The sequence below is a fragment of the Natator depressus genome, chromosome 4 (assembly GCF_965152275.1).
Source record: "Natator depressus isolate rNatDep1 chromosome 4, rNatDep2.hap1, whole genome shotgun sequence".
In the NCBI taxonomy this organism is placed as follows: Eukaryota; Metazoa; Chordata; order Testudines; family Cheloniidae; genus Natator; species Natator depressus.
Window position 1 is genome coordinate 94770260 of NC_134237.1, and position 22320 is coordinate 94792579.

Sequence of the window (22320 nt, forward strand, 5' to 3'; positions counted from 1 at the left end):
AACTTCTGTTCCTCGAGGGGGATCCTGTTGAATCTGGCCTTTGGTGGTTGTTCAGTGTTTGTTAAAGCTGTGCGTGAGATGTACGTGATTGTATTTTCTTAACGCTAAGATTTTTTTCTTAGTGCCAGATATCCTTCCCTTACTTCTAGTTAAGAGGATGAATAAATGGTTACCTAGCAGTCTTTCCTGTATGTCTGCTGCACAGTGATAGTGTAAAGAAGCACATTTTCTTCTGGAGTGTGGCCAAAACTGCTGCTGGCAGCCTAAAGCCTGAATGAAATTCAATTACTCCTAATCCAAATTTCCTCTTGTGTAGAACAAAACTCTCCTCTCGTACCCCCAGCCATAGGTTAATTCTGAAACAATACATGTTAAGGCTAATTGACTTTTGTGGACTGAGAGGCTCCAACCCCATTCAATTCACTTTATTCTGTATCTGAAGTATTTTTTTGCCCAACTACTTAACTGATTAGGTGGATAAAATTAAATTTTACCCTAGTTTACCAAAAAAAGGACTTTGTTTCTTAATTGATATAACAAGACTTATCTCCTAGCTCCATGAATGTTCCCATAAACTAGATCAGAAGTATTGTCTCCTCTAGTCAATATGCATAATTATAAAATAGATTACAAGACATAATTCTTATCTTTAGTGTGCTTTTGAGAGTAAATCCTCTCAAGTTTTCTAGGCCAGTTGCTGCTTTATACTTCCTTTTTCTCTCTTACTGAAATGGCTATAAACATCAACATGCCATCACTACCTTTGCTATCAGTCGGCTCCGTTTGCTTTACATCTCTGCAACACGCCATCTGTCTGCCTCTGCCTGTTGCAGTTGTTCAAAGCTTGCACCAAACTAACAGTAACAGTGAAACTGCTCTGCTGAGGAAACTACTACTTGAACCTCCTGTCAGCCCCCACACATAGGCCTTAATGTCACATCTGGCCAGGCCTGAGAAGCTGTAACTATGGAAGGGGGAGAGCTGTAGCCCACGAAAGCTTATGCTCAATTAATTGGTTAGTCTCTAAGGTGCCACTAGTACTCCTTTTCTTTTTGCGAATACAGCCTAACACGGCTGCTACTGTGAAACTTTGAAATGTGTGGTTGATACACAGGCAAGCACAAATCTTTCTTCCTATCCCTGTGACAGCTTAACGTTCTTCTTCAGCCTGAGCTTCTGCAAGGCGTGACCGTGTCTTTCTCTACATTTTGACCAGCACCCAGCCTAGCAACGGCACTGGGTTACAAATAATTAATAAAGAAAAGTGAGGGAGTTCCTCTTTTCAGACGAGCAAGACCCCCACCTGCTCTTTTTTCCCTTTAAAAGCCCAGGTGAAAGGGCATGTCACACGCAGCAGCTGACCAGGCATGCTGCTCTACCCTGGGAAAATTACCCATAGCACGTTTCCGTCCCAGTGTTATGTCGGAAGGGCTGGTTAAACCCTCCAAGCCGCGGTTGTTGGGATGGTGCTAAACCGTTTGTCCTCGTCCACGCTTGCAATTACCCTCCTGCTTTGCCTGCGCAATTCCCCGGGGTGGGTCAGACCTTGGCCCGGCATATGGAGGGGCTGCGGCGGGCCCACCGGTGGATCAATCGCGAGTGGGGCCTATGGCGATTTAGGGCAGCGCTGCTCCTCGTGGAGCACCGTGACCCCGAGCTCCTTCCCTGGGGGGCCCAGCACCGCCCTGCCTCGGCATACGGGCTCCTGCTGCTCCGGGACTGCGGCCCGAGGGAGGATTTCCTTCTTCAGCGGGACTGTGACCGCAGCCGCCAGAAGCGCAGCGTTCCCCGCTCCCTTCCCGTGTCGGGCAGCAGCCCAGGGCTCGGCACAGTCCATTTCTCCCACCACAGGGGGGGACGGAACGGGGCCACCAGTGATCCTTGCCTCTGGAAGGCAAGTCCATGTACCTGCATTATTGAGGATCAGACTCTGCTCAGCCAGAGAGACTTGGATGCTGAAGTGGACCCCTTGTTGCCGGGGTGGGGGTGGGGGGGGGGTGGAAGTTGGTACGTTCCGGGGCGGGGGAGAGTGAGTAGCGCTAGCGCCGCTACTGTCAGTTGCGAGCAGCAGCAGCAGTCTCGCTAACTGCAGGTTTTCGGGGCTCGTGACCGCAGCGTGAGACAGGGTCCAACGGTCTCCCCTTCCCGCGCCAGGCCCTGGCCGTGCGGGCCCCCGGACAGAGCTGCACCTGAACGGCTTCGGGGGCGGCAGCAGCAGCGTCAGGTGTCGAGCCCGGCGCAGGCAGCGGTTTTCGTCCTCTCCAAGCCAGCGACGATGCCCGCGGTGCAGAAAACCGTGTCCGAGATCCGCTCCAGAGCGGAGGGTGAGTGCCACCGCAGCCCCTCCCTGGGCGCTGCGCCGGGGACGCCTCTCTTTAGCTGCCTCCTTGTCTCCCCTCTATCGGGAGCTGAGCGGCGGCCGCTGGAGCTGTGCTGCACCGAGGGGCGGCGGAGGGATGAGGCGGGGAACCGCTCCCCCCGGCTGGAGCCCGACTGCGGTTTGTGCCCTGCCCCAGCTGTTGAATAGACTCTGCTCTTCCCACGCTCGTACAGTGACGCCTATCACCGTGGTGTCTGAATGTCCCCTCCACCTGCAGACCTGCCGCCCGTGCTCGTTTTTTGTCTGTCATCTGCCTCGCTCTTCTCCCTGCCCCTCTGCTGCCCACTCGCCTCAGCTTTGCGTGTGCGCCTCCTTTTTTCACTGCTCTCTCCTTCCTGCGTCTGTCTCTCTTACCCCCACACCTCATGTCTCCCGGCTTCCCCCTCTAGCGCACACCTGGCAGGAGGAGAGCTCTGGGCCAGCTGTCCAAGCCTGCCTCTCCCTCCCCCCAAATCCAGTCCCACCTGAATACCATTTCTTCACTAAAATGGGAGTTTTTATGATACGTGTTCTGGGTAGTTGGCAAAAAAATAAAAGTATTTTCATTGTTCTTTAGAGCTAGTATTTATGTAAGTAAACAACAGCAGTCATTTCATGTTGCCATCATTGTTTTTGTAGTAGGCTTGGTGCCTGGCTGAATTATGTAAGTTCAGTGCAATATTTTCCTTCTTTAAATTATGAACTTGTTTACTTTCCTTGTTCACCTCACTGGCTTTTGCACAGAGTATGTTGTCTATCCATGTCAATGCTGAGCAACAGGAGATGAATGGGAATGCTGTTACCCCGTTGAAGAGTTATGGCTATTACCTTGACTTTTTCATTCTTTAAAGGATGGTGTGTGCATTCTGTTAGTTCATACATGGGACAAAGGATGCAGTCATTCTTAGTGCAAAAAATTATGAGAGGAATTTATAGCACAACTTGCCTGAACGTTCAGGACTATGTAGATATTGGGCATCTTGCTCAGTTTGGATTCATTAGTCACTAGGTTTAAAAATATAATGAACCGCTTTATAAAAGCAATATATCACAAGAAAGATGTGCATTTTTATTATGATAAATGTAAAAACCATGTTAATGCAATATTTTAGGCTTTACACACAAATCAAAATTATGATTACTACAGTAGCTGTAATTTTGGACACAAATTACTATTTAGTATTATATATAGCATGAGAGTTCATGTATTCTGGCCAGTGAGACTGAATCATGGTTGCTGTGAAAGTTATAACTTTGAGCGGTAGTAACATTTCGTTATTGTAGATTTGCATTTAATTTCTTTGGATATGTTGTAGGATTTCACATTTGAATCAGACTTTTGCACACTATGGGTTGGATTATCCCTAACCCTTACTTGGCCATGCAGAGGAGTAAGAAAGATTACTAAGGCCCTGCCGTTATTTCCCTGCATGTCTGAGTAAGGTCTGCTCAGATTGCTTGGGTAGTGGGTTGGGTTGGGGAAGGGTTGGATGGAGTGGAAACAGGGTCTACTGTCCTAATATCTCTCTCCCTGCCCTAGCAAGTAGATAGATAGAAGACTTGGCTATACCTCCTGCTTCCTAGGTTCTTTACCTGGCCAGGCACATAAAGAGAGTAGGGTATAAGATGAGCCCTGAAAAGGTGTGAAGTAATTTACTCCAATCCAGAGCAAAGGGGAAACAGATGAAGAATTGTGATATACTGAGGCACAATTCCTTCCTGGTTTACTCCTGTGGTGGCGCAGGGTATGAGATAGGTTTAGTGGTGCAATTTAGCCCTCTTTAATTTTCTAGTACTATACTATTTCTATATTTTTAACAGATATGTTAATTTTCATTGACAGCTAAGTACAAATAGAAAAAATACAGAAAAATGTATGTTCTCTAATATCTCTGCACACTATACTTCTTGTCTTGTTTTGTTTTTTAAACAAAACCAAAAAACCTTCCTTCTTGAACCGTTATGTGGCTACTTTGCCCACAGTAGAAAGAGAAATTGAGCAGATTTAGTATCTTTTCGTTCTCTTGGCTCAGTGACATAGTGAAACTAGTTGTGGAGTCATTTGTACTGGCCTTTGAATATTGTTCAAGCTAAATTATTTTCAAATATGGCTTGCTTGGCCAGTGTGGATAGGGTTGAATCAAATTAGAACCACATACCAAGCTTAGGTTTCCAAATAGTTTTTACAAGCAAGTCTTTTACATCGTGATAGAATCCATCTACATTTGTAAAGGAAGCTTTCCAGCAATTCTAGAGTGAGATCTTCACCCTCATTCTGGTTCAAGTATGCTAGAGTAAAGGGGCTTAAAAGCCCCAGCCCCAGCTCCAGAAGGATTCCCCAAGGTGAGGCACTGTGGAAGACAGGTGTAAGACTACCTTCTGAGAGTCCTTATGTAAAAAGGCAAAATTGGAGGGATGAATGGTGCTTGGGTAATTCTTGCATTTTAAGTTTCTAAAATGAGTATTTAAAACTGATCCTAATATTAACATATTGCATACTATATAACTATGTTATGTGAAAATCCCCTCAGTTAAGCAATGTCTAATGTCTTCAGCTATATTCTATGGAAACTGAATCGCCATTTGGGTTGAGTAGCAACATGGTAAGTCTGCCAGTTCTTCATTCAGTCCTTGGAAGAAAAGTGTTCTTGAGTGTCTGGTTTTCCTTTGTTTTCTTTTTGTTATTCCCTGCTCCCTCCTTAAAGGCAAGTGTTGGACTTAGTAATAATATTTGAAATTATTAATACTGATATGGGAAACCACCAAACACTAATTTAACCATAAATTTATTTATTAAATCCAAAGGCCAGAGGGTATCTTATGCAGTTGCTCTAAACATGTATAACAGCTTTATAGTAAGCAATCAGAAAAGGAGTACTTGTGGCACCTTAGAGACTAACACATTTATTTGAGCATAAGCTTTCGTGAGCTACAGCTCACTTCATCAGATGCAAGTACTCCTTTTCTTTTTGCGAATACAGACTAACACGGCTGCAACTCTGAAACCTGTCAATAAGCAGTCACCACATCCAGTACAGTAACTAACAATATGTATAAGCATGTGATCAGTATACTTACAAATAGGCTTAACTCAGAGGTGCTTAGATCCATATTGGTCTACTCCAATGTGGTCAGGCAAGTATTAGCAATAAACCCCTGTAAGAGTTTACTGTTTATACCCTTTAACAAACAAGTGATGTCATTGCCAATTACTGAGTTCAGCTAAAAACCAATTTGAGACAATTCACCCTTATTTCCAGTCTTAATCCAGATAACATTCACAGACTCCTTTTTTCCCCAGGGTCTTGCTTTTCTTATCTTCTTCTCCACCTCCTTGCTTATCAGTAGAACACGGGAAAGGTTTGGGCTTGTTTCTTTTAAGACAGCTTTTCTTTGTGGTGTTACTGCACCTTTTTTACTTTATTAGTTACTTTTGGAACTATATATCCTTCCCATACTACAAGTAACACTACTTACTATTTCACCGCCTTCATTTACTTGCTGACTGGGGCCTTTTCCCTACTGGCCATAAACTATAAGATGAAAATGTTATTTTCTTAACCAAACTTAGGCTAACTTTAATTTTTTAAGTTTATACTAGTCCTACAGCAAGAATAAAAGCATGCACCTTTTTCTAAGGGTGAAGCATCTCCACTTTTACCCTGGAATCTTTTTCAGTGTTGTTTGGATTCCAAAGCAGTGCACTTAGAATTGGGCCAAACCTATTTGGGAACTCATAAAGCTAGATAGTGGGGTAGAGTTACTTCTTCTGTCTCTTCCTAGTTTTCCTTTTTCCTTTTTTCCATCCTCTTACATTTTGTCTACCTTAATTCTTAATCTCAGAACAGTTTAAATTAAATCCTGAATCCACTCAGTCATTTCTTAAAAAGATGCATCCGATGAAGTGAGCTGTAGCTCACGAAAGCTTATGCTCAAATAAATTGGTTAGCCTCTAAGGTGCCACAAGTACTCCTTTTCTTTTTGCGAATACAGACTAACACGGCTGTTACTCTGAAACCTGTCATTTCTTAAAGTGACCCTGAAATGGAATGAGATGTTACATTTCAATCTATCAACAATTTCCAGATTTGCTGTTCTTGTTTACAAATAAAAAATGTTTCGTTTTTCTTATTTAACTTCCACCTCTTCAAACTGACCTGAAAGTCACACAGAGTTCTTTCTGTTTGATGCTTCAGAAAGAGACTGCATATTGGTTAACAGTTTTGTTGATGTGATATCCAACTCACTCTCCCTTAACTTGATGTCTCTGTAGTAATAACTGGAATAATAAGTAGTAAAAATGTGTGTATCAGAAAAGGAAGTAATTATTATTCTGAATATACAGGGGAAATCATTTTAAATATAAAGGTGCCTTTTTTGCATGATCAATTTTCAGAGTAGAACTACACTTTGGAATTTGCCACCGTATTTTTTTCAGTGCATATGACTGCACTTCTTCGTGGCAAATGCTTTTTCTTTCAGCTGAGGAATGTAAGGATGAGCATGGAGGGAAACCTTTGTTAAAAATGCATCATTCATCTCTGGTTAAATTTGCTATGGCTATATATTTAGCTGATCTAGAGAATAAGAATGATGCTTCTTGCAGAAATTTCTCTCCCCCCTCAGACTAGTAGGCACTACTGTTGCAGCATCACAACTCCCACTGTGAGTGTGAAAATTATAATGTTCTTCCTTCTCATAGACAACAGGAGGTTAGCATCGCTAGTAAACTGAGCTTCAGAATATTTTGTTACTTAGGGCATGTCTACATGTACAGTGCTGCAGTTGTACAGATGCAGCTGCACTGCTGAAACGTGTCTGGTGAAGATGCTCTGTGCCGATGGGAGAGAGCTCTCTCATTGGCATAATAAAACCACCTCCATGAATAGCAGAAGCTATGTTGGCAGGCGAAGCTCTCCCACCGACACAGTGCTGTGTACACAAGCACTTATGTCGGTGTAACTAATGTTGCTCAGAGAGGTGGTTTATTCACACTCCTGAGTGACACAAATTATGCCGACATAGGCTATAATGTAGAGTTAGCATTAGCTAAATGCAAAAAAGAAGAGAGACAGCTTTTCATTCATCCATAGTCTCCAACAGTGCTGAATTTCTTTTCTGATAGCTTATTGGTGGTCAGATGAAATAGGAAGTAGGTTGCCTTAACATTAGATAGACATCTGTTTAACTATTCTAACTCAAACTTTAATAAGGAGTTTTGCAATATTTCTTTTTGCAGGGGAGGATATGAGGTGATGGGTCACCTACTTCTGTTTTGTTGGGTGTTTTTTTTTTTAATCTGTACTGTTCATTAACCAATTCTCCCTGGAACAATTGACTCTTCACTTTCAATCGTATATTTGTTTGTTTCCTCACAGATTAGTTTCACTTTTTAAATTGTTTCACTTTTACATTTGTTTCACTTCCGTAACTTAATTCTTGCAGACATTTTTGTAATGGTTTGTGTGTGTGATTTTTAGAGGGGATGAAGGGGGGGAAAGGCAAGGTCAAAGAAAGTTTAATCTAGCTTCCAGGGAGCCTTTTTCACTTGGGGACTAGTGAGAAGTAGAGGGCAAACCATTTTCTTTACCTTTGTAGTCTATTAAACATATGAATAAGACTTGCTTGATTTCAAAACATTAGGCACTTTTAGTAAAGGATTATTTTATTATGAGAATTTTCTCCCATTCCTAAAACCACATTTTCTTTGTGTATGTGACTTCAGTATGGGCAAACTAATTGAAACTATAGTAAAGAACAAAATTGTCAGACACAGATGAACATAATTTGTTGGGGAAGAGTCAACATGGTTTTTGTAAAGGGAAATCATACCTCACCAATCCACTAGAATTCTTTGAGGGGGTCAACAAGCATGTGGACAAACGGGATCCAGTGGATATAGTGTACTTAGATTTTCAGAAAGCCTTTGACAAGGTCCCTCACCAAAGACTCTTAAGCAAAGTAAGCTGCCATGGGATAAGAGGAAAGGTCCTCTCATGGAGTGGTAACTGGTTAAAAGATAGGAAACAAAGAGTAGAAATAAATGGTCAGTTTTCAGAATGGAGAGAGGTAAGTAATGGTGTTCCACAATAAATCCTATTCAATATATTCATAAATGATCTTGAAAAAGGGGTAAACAGTGAGGTGGCAAAATTTGCAGATGATACAAAACTGCTCAAGATAGTTAAGTCCCAGACAGACTGTGAAGTGCTACAAAAGGATCTCTCAAAACTGCGTGACTGGACAACAAAATGGCAGATGAAATTCTATGTTGATAAATGCAAAGTAATGCACATTGGAAAACATAATCCCAACTACACATGTAAAATGATGGGGTCTAAATTAGCTGTTACCACTCAAGAAACAGATCTTGGAATCGTGGATAGTTCTCTGAAAACATCCACTCAGTGTGCAGTGGCAGTCAAAAAAGTGAACAGAAAGGGATAGATAATGAGACAGAAAATATCATTGACTCTCTATAAATCCATGGCATGCTCACATCTTGAATACTGTGTGTGGATGTGATCACCCCATCTCAAAAAAGATAGGTTGAAATTGGAAAAGGTTCAGAAAAGGCCAACAAAAATGATTAGGGGTATGGAACAGCTGCCATATGAGGAAAGATTAATAAGACTGGGGCTTTTCAGCTTGGAAAAGAGATGACTAAGGGGGGATATGACAGAGGTCTATAAAATCATGACTGGTGTGGAGAAAGTAAATAAGGAAGTGTTATTTACTTCTCATAATACAAGAACAAGAACTGGGTGTCACCAAATGCAATGAATAGTTAGCAGGTTTAAAACAAACAAAAGGAAGTATTTTTTTCCACACAACACACAGTCAACCTGTGGAACTCCTTGCCAGAGGATGTTGTGAAGGCCAAGATTATAACAGGGTTCAAAAAAGAACTAGATAAATTCATGGAGGATAGGTCCATCAATGGCTACTAGCCAGGATGGACAGGGATGGTGTCCCTAGCCTCTGTTTGCCAGAAGCTTGGAATGGGCGACAGGGGATGGATCACTTGGTGATTACTTGTTCTGCCCATTCCCTCTGGGGCACCTGGCATTGGCCATTGTCGGAAGACAGGATACTGGGCTAGGTGGACCTTTTTTCTGACCCAGTATGGCCGTTCTTATGTTGGTAAAATTTGAGACTGACAGGCTTTTGATTATTTTACAATGAATTATAAGTTTATTTAGAAATTGATTAGTAGACTGGCTTCCTATGACATTAAGTAGATTTTTATGATCCTATCATGAAAAAGGCATTCAGAAAGTGGTTTATGTTTTAGAAAAATAGTTGAGAATGACATATGAATGTCCTAGCTCATCTCAGTTTAAGATCTGTCCATAATACACAATTGTTGCAATGTGAGACAAGTTTTATATTTTTAAATCTGCAGAATAAAAAAGAAACCTCAGAAAGGTGGTAGATAAGTTTCATAAAAATCCTAGTGTGTACACAATGTGAAGATCTCCCATTCAGTTATCTCGTTGCTCTCAGCCTTTTTCTTTCTGAGCCTCCCCCCCCCCCCCCCCCGCCAAATGCTTTAAAAACTCCATGGCTCACCTGTGCCTATAAAAGCCAGGGCCAGTGTTAGGGGATAGGAAGCAGGGCAATTGCTTGGGGCCCTGCCACAGGAGGCCCCACAAAGCTAAGTTGCTCAGGCTTTGGTTTCAACCCCAGGTGGCGGGGCTTGGGGCCCCAGGCTTCAGTTCTGCACGGCGGGGCTTTGGCTTCCTGCCCTGGGCCCCAGTGAGTCTAATGCCAGCCTTGCTTGGAGGACCCCTAAAACCTACTTGCAGCTCTGCAGGAGGCCATGGGCCCCTCCTTGAGAACTGCTGCTGTAGCTGCATCCAGGCCTATAGCTGACCATCTACATGACAGAGAACATAGAATCATAGAAGTTTAGGGTTGGAAGAGACCTCAGGAGGTCATCTAGTCCAGCCCCCCCCCCACTCAAAGCAGGACCAACCCCAACTAAATCATCCCAGCCAGGGCTTTGCCAAGCCGGGCCTTAAAAACCTCTAAGGATGGAGAGTCCACCACCTCCCTAGGTAACCCATCCCAGTGCTTCACCACCCTCCTAGTGAAATAGCTTTTCCAACCTAGACCTCCCCCACTGCAACTTGAGACTATTGCTCCTTGTTCTGTCATCTGCCACCACTGAGAACAGCCTTGCTCCATCCTCTTTGGAACCCCCCTTCAGGTAGGTGAAAGCTGCTATAAAATTCCCCCTCACTCTTCTTTTCTTCCTCTCTTCATAAGTCATGTGCCCTAGCCCCCTAATAATTTTCATTGCCCTCCACTGGACTATCTCCAGTTTGTCCATATCCTTTCTGTAGTGGGGGGCCCAAAACTGGATGCAATACTCCAGATGTGGCCTCACCGGTGCCGAATAGAGGGGAATAATTACTTCTCTTGATCTGCTGGCAGTGCTCCTACTAATGCAGCCCAATATGTCGCTAGCCTTCCTGGTAACAAGAGCACACAGTTGACTCATATCCAGCTTCTTGTCCACTGTAATCACCGAATCCTTTTCTGCAGAACTGCTGCTTAGCCAGTCAGTCCACAGCCTGTAGCAGCGTATGGGATTTTTCCATTCTAAGTGCAGGACTCTGCACTTGTCCTTGTTTACCTCATCAGATTTCTTTTGGCCCAATCCTCCAATTTGTCTTGGTCACTCTGGACCCTATCCCTACCCTCCAGTATATCTACCTCTCCCCGCAGCTTAGTGTCATCCACGAACTTGCTGAGGGTGCAATCCATCCCATCATCCAGATCATTAATGAAGATGTTGAACAAAATCAACCCTTGGGCACTCTGCTTTATACCGGCTGTCAACTAGACATTGAGCTGTTGATCACTACCCGTTAAGCCCGACGATCTAGCCAGCTTTCTAGCCACTGTACAGTCCATTCATCCAATACATACTTCTTTAACTTACTGGCAAGAATACTGTGGGAGACTGTATCAAGAACTTTGCTAAAGTCAACGTATATCATGTCCACCGCTTTCCCCATATCCACGAAGCCAGTCGTCTCTTCATAGAAGGTAATCAGGTTGGTCAGGCATGACTTGCCGTTGGTGAATCCATGTTGACTGTTCTTGATCACCTTCCTTTCCTCCAAGTGCTTCAAAATGGATTCCTTGAGGTCCTCCATTATTTTTCCGGGGACTGAGGTGAGGCTGACAGGTCTGTAGTTTCGCAGATTCTCTTTCTTCCCTTTTTTAAAGATGGGCACTATATTTGCCCTTTTCCAGTCATCAGGGACTTCTCCTGATCACCACGAGTTTTCAAAGATAATGGCCAGTGGCTCTGCAATCACATCAGCCAACTCCCTCAGCACCCTTGGATGCATTAGATCCGGCCCCATGGACTTGTGCATATCCAGCTTTTCTAAATAGTTCTTAACCTGTTCTTTCACGACTGAGGGCTGCTTTTTCCTCCCCATACTGTGCTGCCCAGTGCAGCAGTCTGGGAGCTGACCTTGTCTGTGAAAACCGAGGCAAAAAAAGCATTGAGTACTTCAGCTTTTTCCACATCATCTGTCACTAGGTTGCCTCCCCCATTCAGTAAGTGTCCCACACTTTCCCCAAACCTTCTTCTTGTTGCTATCATACCTGTAGAAACCCTTCACATCCCTTGCTAGCTGCAACTCCAATTGTGCTTTGGCCTTCCTGATTACAGCCCTGCATGCTTAAACAATATTTTTATACCCCTCCCTAGTCATCTACCCAAGTTTCCACTTCTTGTAAGCTTCTGTTTTATGTTTAAGCTCACCAAAGATTTCTCTGTTAAGCCAAGCTGGTTGCCTACCATATTTGCTATTCTTTCTGCACATCGGGATGGTTTGTTCCTGTGCCCTCACTAAGACTCCTTTAAAATACAGCCAGCTCTCCTGGACTCCTTTTCCCCACATATTAGCCTCCCAGAGGATCCTGTCCATCACTTCCCTGGGGGAGTCAAAGTCTGCTTTTCTGAAGTCCAGGGTCCGTATTCTGCGCTCTCCTTTCTTTCTTTTGTCAGGATCCTGAACTCCACCATCTCATGGTCGTCTTAATTTAAACAAGTTTGTAATAGCTGGATTTGTTGCAGGATGGTACTCAACTTTTTTTGTACGAAGAAAATTTGTAAAACTGTCTGAGTTACAGGTAATTTAAAATTACCTTAGTTATGCAGTAGCAACTCTGTAGTGAAGGTTTCATTATAAACCATATTTATTTAATATAACCATATTTTCATTATAAACCATATTTTTTCCTCCTCTTATAACTTTTTGCTTTGAAATTATTTTTAACTAAAAGAAATTTCAGAGTACATTAGAGGCTTTTTTTTAACTTATTGAAGGCAATTTAATCCAACTTAAATCATGGCTACCTAAATATAAACTGAAGTGTTAATCAGTGTCAGACTTTATTTGGGAGAAGTCCCTCTAGCTAAAAGAAAATCACATTGATTATGATATTTCAAACTTTGCATGTGGATAAACACTATTTAAAAACTAGGGCATAGGCAGATAGTCACCTTTAAGATATTTATTTTAAAAATGTGTTTGCTTGCTATGGCATTGTGTGTTTTATGAAGTCTGCATGGTACCATGATCTCACTGTAAAGCTTAGACAGACCTCAAAGAGAACAAATGGTGGAGAGATAGAGAAAATCCTGTTTAACTGCTAAAATTTTCATGGCAGTGCAAGACATTTGGAGCTGTCTGAGGAGAGGAGCTGGTGGCATTGCAGAACTCAAACTCTGCAGGACATTGTGAAATAGGCTCTAAACTTGGTGAGCTCCTAATGTCTACATTTTAAGGAAAGGTGTGGGAATGAGCTGTAGCTAGTGGAAAGTAGGCTAGTGGGTATTTTGAAGATCTCCTAAACTTCTGTTTGGGGCCCTTTTTCATTAAAAAATAAAAAGGGAAAATTAACCGATAAAATGTATTTCCTTTAAGTTTAACTATGATATATGGAAATTAATATAAGGGGAGGTAGATAAATATTCAAATATCATTCCAATTTCTTAGTCTCTTAAATGAACATAGATGTGGAAAATATCACATTGCACATTTCAGAATCAGCCTTTGTACTGTCCCTCTGACTTGTTCTTGACCCAAGGCTCATATCGTGTCTGGAATTTACGACATTTTTGAAATCATTCTAAATTAAAATAATACATTCTGCAGATACATCAGCTCTTTCCTGTATTGCTTGTTAGAGTATTGTACTGGCTTGGTATGATAGCAGGTTCCTCTGAAATGAGCAGCTGATATTTGTACAATAGAGTTGAAAAAAGTTGATATATAGTCTGTATCTGACTTGCACTGGGGTGGTCAATAGGGACAGTATAAATGGTATTGTACAGTCAGAGAGAATAAAGTACTTTGGACTTTCTACCACACAAGTAAATGAGTGAATGGTCCTGTTTCTGGAGTGCATATGGGGTAAAATTCCGTAAGGCATAAGCATTGTGTTGGCCCTCTACAAAGAGGTAAATTTCATCCATGAAGATTAAGATAAACTGGCCACCAAGAAGTTTAGACTTGAAATTAGACAAAGGTTTCTAACCATCAGAGGAGTGAAGTTTTGGAATAGCCTTCCAAGGGAAGCAGTGGGGGCAAAAGATCTATCTGGCTTTAAGATTAAACTCAATAAGTTTATGGAGGAGATGGTATGATGGGATAACATGGTTTTGGTAACTAAATATTCATGGTAAATAGGCCCAATGGTGTGTGATGGGATATTAGATGGGGTGGGATCTTAGTTACCCAGGAAAGAATTTTCTGTAGTATCTGGCTGATGAATCTTGCCCATATGCTCAGGGTTTAGCTGATCGCCATATTTGGGGTCGGGAAGGAATTTTCCTCCAGGGCAGATTGGAAGAGCCCCTGGAGGTTTTTCGCCTTCCTCTGTAGCATGGGGCATGGGTCACTTGCTGGAGGATTCTCTGCTCCTTGAAGTCTTTAAACTATGATTTGAGGACTTCAATAGCACAGATAGAGGTGTGAGGTTTTTTGCAGGAGTGGTGGGTGAAATTCTGTGGCCTGCGTTGTGCAGGAGGTCAGACTACATAACGGTCCCTTCTGATCTAAATATCTATGAATCTATGAAAGATATGAAGTGTGGTATCTTGACCATAGAAGGAAGTTGGCATGCGCAAGGGTTAAGCTGCTGGACTGCATATGGTGGTTAAATTTATGACACAAGATGCTGGTGTCTGTGGCGCATAATGGGCAGGTGGATTGGAGAATGATCTGTATTGATAGGTGACTGTCAAGTATCAAGGCATGGGTAGTTATACCTAGTGGTCAGAGCAGTGGCGGTCAGGCCTAGTGGTTTGAGCTGGAGTCAGGGACCAGGAGCCAAGCCAAGGGTTGGGGTCAGAGCCAGAGTCGGGGGGAAGCAGGGCTGGAGCAGGATAGGAATGAGGCTTAGAACAAGGCTGGAACAAGGCAGGTACAGGAGTGATCACAGCTGTGGGCATACGCATTGAGCAGCCATCAACCTGCCATTGTTGCTGAGCTTAAATGCAGACCTGTTTGCCTGACAGTTATGGTTTATGGTATATGTAGTTCATGCTAGAAATATATTACACACAAAGAACTAGAACATTTTTTATAAGTGTTTAGGTGTATCTGTGGGTTCCAACCCGGCTGATGACCGGTGTGGATGCCATACAATGGAACTTGTTTTTTCAGTTTACTTTTTAAAACCTAGGTAATTACACACACAAAAACTACATTAAAAGAGCATTATTAATAGATATGTATAGATTCAGTCACTTGTCTTACCTTTTCTTTTTTTAAACTACATAGATCCAGAAGGGTCTATTTTAATCATCTAGTCTGACCTCCTCCAGAAACACAGGCCAAAGAACTTCAGCTGGTAATAATTTTACTTCCACTGACATAACTACCCCAGGATCTCTTGAACTGTAAGTCAAAGGTATACCCCAAGGCTGCCAGGCTACCTGAGGCTTCATGAGTTTGTAAGGCAAATCTTCCATAACTCATTTTATTCTTGTAGGTCTTTTCTGAACCTTTTCCAAATTGGCAATGTTCTTTTAAAAATGTGGACATGAAAACTGGACACAATATTACAGTAATGGACTAACTAACCCAGTTTACCATGCAACCTGGATCATTCTGTAGAACTTGCCTATCCTTATAATTATTTACCACTCCACCAACCGCTGTGCCTTCTGCCATTTTACAAGCAATTCTTGAGGGATAATTAACAATGGAAATTCCACAATGCCTTTTGATGTCATTTTTCAGAATAGAATCTAATTTAAATTTTATAATTTGTTGTTATTACTATTATCCTGTCTCCACTGTGTGCTGTGGAAACTTCAGCTGCAGGTTTCCTCAGAGCTACTGGGCAGAACTTCAAGCATTTACTGCCAAAACACTGAACTGTATGGTGATAATGTATACCATTCACTGACAAGAAGGTGGAGCTCATTGGTATGGATTAATGTATTTGAAATGAAAAACATTAACAGGTGGTAATATACATCTAGTATATTTTAGGTAATATTTGTGTAAGGCCATTTTATAATTCTAGTAAAACATAATGAAGCATACATTATGCTGGATTATCATTGTTTCTTGATGCTTTATCCCCTTATTCGTGCCTAATAATGGTCCCTCTGTGTCTTATTGCTTAATTATCACCACTCAATTGCTGAATTAATCTGCAATTAGTATGCAGTGGTTTAGGGGATATAGATATATGTGTATGTGTGTGTATGTATGTATATATAGATAAAGATACAGATATCATTGCAAGAGTGACAGATAACTATCTTTACATCAGCTGTACTGCCAAAATTCTTTCATGTCTTTTTTCTTTAACCAGAAATCTCTTATTTGTACCCTGGAATCAGAAAGCATGGTTTGTGGCAAATTGCTTTGATCTAATCGTCTCTTTTGGGTGCTAAGAGAGATGTAGATTAAGAGCTCAACTGCTAATAAATTTTAATTACACAGATACGTAAACACTAAATTATAAATGAGTTTGTCTAGAGGAAGATCACTATGCTATTAACTTTTTGTTCTTTTGATGAAGCAAATTGGTCAGGGTGCAGTGAAAAGGAAAAACCGACTTGTAGCCGCTTAAAAAGCTCATCTGGAAAGCTGTTGTAGAGTAGAAAGAATGTGATCAGTATAACTAGAGGTACGTAGTGATGTGTATTCTGAGGTTTTATTATTAATTTACTAGTAAACAAGGCAATTCCATCATTTTTATTGTTTAAGGCTGTAGGTTAGTTAGGGCTTGTCTACACTTACCGGAGGATCGACACTGCGGCGATGGATGCATTGGCGTTCAATTTAGTGGGTTTAATGAAGACCCGCTAAATCGACCGCCAATCACTCACCTGTTGACTCCTGTACTCCACATGATCAAGAAAAGTAAGGGGAGTTGATGTCGCTTAGTGTGGACTCCGTGGTAAGTAGATGTAAGCTAAGTCGATTTGAGTTACGTTATTTACGTCACTCAAATTGTGTAGTTTAGATAAACTTTTCCCTTTAGTGTAGACAAGGCCTTAGGCTAGTCTTCCTCGTTTGTTCAGTTGAGGCACTTGGTATCCGACTGGATTTTTTTTTCTGTTAGGATATTTTCACCATCAACCCTAGAAAGATATATTTAGCAAAGATTAACCAAAATATTTCTTCGCTGGTGTACTATTAATAATAATTATGATATTATATTATGTTCTGTAACTTTGTAAAGCTCCAAACATTTCAGAAAGCCACATGGTTGTTGCACCAAATAATTTACAGTCTGCAAATTAGGCAAAGATAGCCTATGAACATAGGCAGAGGATGGGGAATTAGTATATATTAAAAGGATGTAGTTATAATATTCCCTTTTACACTTTAGAGTTCAATTTTACATTCAGTGACAATGTAATGGTTAATGTAACAAGGAAGAAGAGCTTTGAAATTGATATGTGGAATGATTTAGTATTTGTGCACAATATACAAGTTTAACCTTAATTCTGAATGTTCTCTGTTTACAGTGCTTGATTTGGGGATAATTACAACATCTCTGTAATATATTTTACCCTGAATACTGATAGGTACTTTCAGACTTAACTCAAATTTAACATAGATTTTTGTCTGGGATTTTTTTATAAGGTATGAATTTTTGATGAGTGAATGCTAAACAAGAAACCCAAAGAGAGCCAAGGGGTATACCTTTTTTGTCTTTAAAACATTATTTTACATTAATAAGTAAAAGCGTATTTTCATTTAGTCATCTAATAAGCAGATACTCAACTGACAAAATATAATTAAAATTATTTTATATTTTAAAGGCTACGGGAAGACGGATGATGTTTCAGAGAAAACTTCACTCGCTGATCAAGAGGAAGGGAGAACTGTATTCATCAATCAGCCTCAGTTGACCAAATTCTGCAATAATCATGTCAGGTATTATGTTTTTATAATGTTTAGTGTTAGTAAATATTAAAAATATGTATGTAGTGCCATAACTTTGCATGTTACTTTACAAAGACTAAGTAAAGACAGTGTTTCTGGCCCAGTTAACAAGTTTAAACAGAAAATGGACATAACATATACAGGAAAAAGTAGAGAAGACACAGACTCACAATCAGGCTTCTTTGTTTTAGTGAATTTTGGGTTATGCCTGCAAAGGTGTGATTGCAACCCTGTTGATGTACTTGAGCTAGCTTTGATATAGCTAGCTCAAGTAACAATAGCACTGAAGACGAGGCACCATGACCTTGGGTCCATACTTCAGCGGCGAGCCTGTGCTACAATGACTTCACTGCTATTGTTACTTGAGCAAGCTAGATTAAAGCTAGCTCAGGTATGTCTATGCGTGCTGCAGTCACACCGCTGATTGCAGTTTAGACTGCCTTAGTTTCTGACGTTTTTAAATACCTAATGATATGAAAAGTGGATTTTCAGGAGACATCTGAAAGAGTGAATATACTTGAAGGGGGATTTATTTCAGCCTGTATGGAATATCATGAAAAAGTCATGAAGGATAGAATGGGAGGATACAAAGAGAGTAATGAGGTAAAAACTAGGTACAGCACATTATTTGGAAACTACTTAGAGAAGTACTTTGGCTATAGAATCAAAAGTCTTTTCTCAAACTTTCACTTTGAATTTACAATGCAGTGAAAATGTTTGAAAGAGCAGAGAAGCATTCTGCATACTATTGTTATTTGCAGTGTACTTAAAAAGAATGCTGTGGGTACACGGTAGTCCAAAACTTTTGGTTTGTTCTCAGACTACAGACTAGAAATCTGCATTGTAACAAAATAACTATTGGATATTTGCACACAAGTGACCACACTGATCTCTAGCTTCAGTACTGTCACAGGGAATAGCATTTTAAACTGGAGTAGAATTTACTCACACCAAAATACGTAACAAGTGACATGTTTTGTTGTCCCATGCCTTGTATGCTTTTGTTGTCCCCAGGCCTTGTTGTCCCATTGTATAGATGTGTGGGGTAATGAAAGTAATGCTAGGTATGCGTCGGGCAAACTACGGCACGTGGGCACATCCGGCCCACGGGACCGTCCTGCCCGGTCCTTGAGCTCCCAGCCGGGGAGGCTAGTCCCTGGCCCCTCCCCTGCTGTCCCCGCTTCCCCGTAGCTATGCCGCTGCGCGGACAGCGTGGCTTGTGCCCACCCACCTCCCAGGCTTTCCAGTAAGCCAGTCCTGCCGCTGTGAGCGGCATGGTAAGGAGGCAGGGAGCGGGGGGGTTGGATAAAGGACAGGAGGTCCCGGGGGGCAGTCAGAGGACAGGGAGCGGTTGGATGGGGCAGTCAGGGGACGGGGAGCAGGGGGCGGTTGGATGGGGTGGAGGTTTGGGGGGGGCGGTCAGGGGATGGGGAACAGGGGAGTTGAATAGGCGTGGGAGTCCTGGGGGGCCTGTCAGGAAGCGGGGGTGTGGATGGGGTTGGGGCAGTCAGGGGACAGGGAGCAAAGGGGGTTGGATAAGGGGTGGGGTCCCGGGGGGGGGCACGGTTAGGGGCGGGGGGGTCCCAGGAGGGGGCAGTCAGGGGACAAGGAGCAGGGGGGGTTGGATGGGTCGGGGGTTTTGAGGGGGGCAGTCAGGGTGCGGGAAGTGGGAGGGGGCTTATAAGGGGCGGGGGCCAGGCTGTATGGGGAGGCACAGCCTTCCCTACATGGCTCTCCATACACTTTTGCAACCCCAATATGGTCCTTGGGCCAAAAAGTTTGCCCACCCCTGGTTTACAGTAACAGGGTGTCCTGGCCCTTTAAGGTAAGCTTTCAGCCCAGTGTGGTGCTGTTCTTTGTTCAACCCCTAACAAGGGAATTTGGGAAATACAGTTCTCAGGACTGAGAGGAATTAGAGGCTGTTTCAGCAAGGAATGTTTGGCAGAAGGAATATAGACAGGCCCATGCACTGGGAGACTGAGATCTGGAGGAAGCAGGAGCTGTTTGTTTATCTTTCCACAGAAGTGGTTGTTGACGAAGTCAGATGACTAAGAGGAAGGAATTCCATGGAGGGGTGAAAATTGGATTATTGTAGGATCTTGGTTTCTTTCTTTTTTTTTTTTTTTAATGTTTGTTAGGAGCCCTAAGAGCAGGGGAAATACTGGGAAAAGGTGAAGGAATGGTGCTTGTGTAATCTTTGGGTGGGCTAGAGTTCACTTCATTGCCCTTCCCGAGTGCCTTACAAAACCCCAGCTCCCATATAAAAGTAGTTGGAGATCCAGAGTTCAGTCTCTTAAGGATTTTCAGCAAGAATTGCACGGTGTCAACCTCCCCCCATTCATGTTCTAACTAACATGGGACTAACAAAGGAACTAACAAAATTAATTAAATAACTTTATAAAATCTTATGATAAAGAAACAAATAATCTAATTTTACAGCATAACATGGCTATTTTATAATCCACAGACATTATCTTCACAGTTATACATAAACATAAATAAAGAAAACAAATTAAAATCTGAACAGTTCAGTCCCCACAGAAACACAGTGAAAAGAAACTGAGTTCCCAAAAGCTTAGGTTTAGTTCACCTAAGTCTCAGTTAGTCTTTGATCACCAAATCTATACAGTTTGCTGAGTCCGAAACAACATCTTCCCTCCACTAGCTTGTTGGAATCTTTAGTTGGAATTCATGCAGACGCTTCCTCTGCTGAAATCACTGCTAGCCAGTTAGCTAACTGATTAACCAATTACTCAGTTAAGTCACAAGTGTATAGATTTAAATAAAACCCTGCTGCAAAATGCTTCAGTTAGGGACAACAGCCTGCTTTCTGCTCCTAGGCTCAGCTTCTCCCAACTCAGACAGGACACACATGGTCCTTTATAAAGCAGCTGCCCTGACTGTTTGCCTTCATGGAGTCTGACCCCAGGAACAGGGAAACTATTGGACTATATCCAAAAGTACCACACCCAATTCCAGAAGCTTCTGGATGTGGACTGAATGACGCTCAGTGTGTGAGAGTTTTTGACTAGCTGTATTCCAGGACTGCTCTCCACCATTATCATCAGTGTGCTGCAACTGGTCAGAAGAGCCACCTGCTTCCTGGAAGCTCTGCAGCAACTGGCTTCTTTATGCATCTTTGGTTTTTGTGCTTGTGAATAAAAGCTGCTTTGAAAATGTCAAAAAAACACACCAAAAAACAAATGACCCAGACACAACTCAAGCCTACCTCCCCCAATGGGTCTCGTAAAGAGATATCTCCCTATTAGGCACATGGATTACACTTGGACAAACAATCAGGCTTGATGCCTGTCAGGAGCTTCCATTATAAGGTGAGCGAAAACTCCTCTTCACATGCATGCAGTTACAAAGAGGGAGTTGGATATGGACCTCAGATGGAAAGGCTGTGACTCAGGCAAAATTGGGAGGAGGAGTTTGTTTGCTTACATTGGATGTTATTGTTGGTAATGTGTTTGGTTGGTTGACATTGTGTGGGTTTTTTTGGGGGGGGGGGCGGGAAGACATTCATTACTCTGAAAGAGGTGAATTTTGGTATGATCAGAAAGCTAGACCAACATAGCAGGAGAATAAAACTGAAAGTGGTGGCTGTGTTACCAAGGTCACCAGGAAAGCCCCTATTATAATCACACATTCATGTGATACAGAGGATCAAGATTTCCATCCCTCAGTTGGAATATCAGCTGTTTTACTCTTGTCGCCAACCAGTTTGCTGTTTGCCTTCCTTGCAGGTGGTCAGGCTGCTGACTCTGCACCTCTAATTTATCGTACACCTTATTTTCATTTTTGTACAGTGTTTTAACTTCTAATTTACTTTTTTCATATGGTAAAAAAATTTTCATGGACAGGAAATAGAGAGAGAGAGCTGCAGATGCACTACTTGCATTGGAATTTTTAGTGCTTCCAAAGCAGGCTGTTCATGCTCTTTATGAAAGCATACTGTGACCTACTCAACTCTCACAATGCAGGGGCTTCCAGCACAGCATAATGGGACAGCTCAGCACTTCCAGTACTTGATATAGTAGCAGAACTTCTGGTTCTTCTTCAAGTAGTGTCCCAAAGGATGCTCCACTTTAGGTGCACATGTGCCCCATGCGCCTTTGATTGGAGATTTTCATTAGCAGTGTCCATTCAGCCCGTGAATGTGCTGCTGACTACTTTGTGCTTTGCATCGAAACTATATTGGGCTGCATAGGCAAACTGTCCTCAGTTCCTTCTTGACTGCCTTGGCCTGAAACAGAGCTTAGCATGTCTGCATTATCTATCTAGATAAGACTAAATCATTTTGTAAATCTTTTAGACTGTTAATTTATTTGCGGACAGATCTAAACAGTCTGCTATTTTTACTCAAAGACTATCAAAATGTATTTCAGAGTGTATTCTAGCTTGTTACAGTGCTGCCAGCATTCCACCCCCTGTTGGTCTGTCAGCTCACTTGACAAGGTCACAATCTGCATCTATGCCTGCAGTTAAAAACGTCCCAGTATCTGATATCTG

The 22320-nt window shown here is 42.2% G+C and overlaps 1 protein-coding gene across 3 annotated transcripts in view; it reads left to right on the forward strand.

Annotated features, from left to right (window-relative positions):
- The first annotated feature begins 2061 nt into the window (after positions 1–2061).
- The window catches only part of ATP8A1 (ATPase phospholipid transporting 8A1), a 250687-nt gene continuing 230428 nt past the window's right edge, over positions 2062–22320 (forward strand). For all 3 annotated transcript variants that reach the window (XM_074951493.1, XM_074951492.1, XM_074951494.1), the window contains exons 1-2: positions 2062–2324; positions 17682–17796. In XM_074951493.1, the coding sequence (XP_074807594.1) occupies positions 2276–2324; positions 17682–17796 (164 nt within the window). In that variant the 5' untranslated portion in view covers positions 2062–2275. The remainder of the gene's footprint in view (positions 2325–17681; positions 17797–22320) is intronic.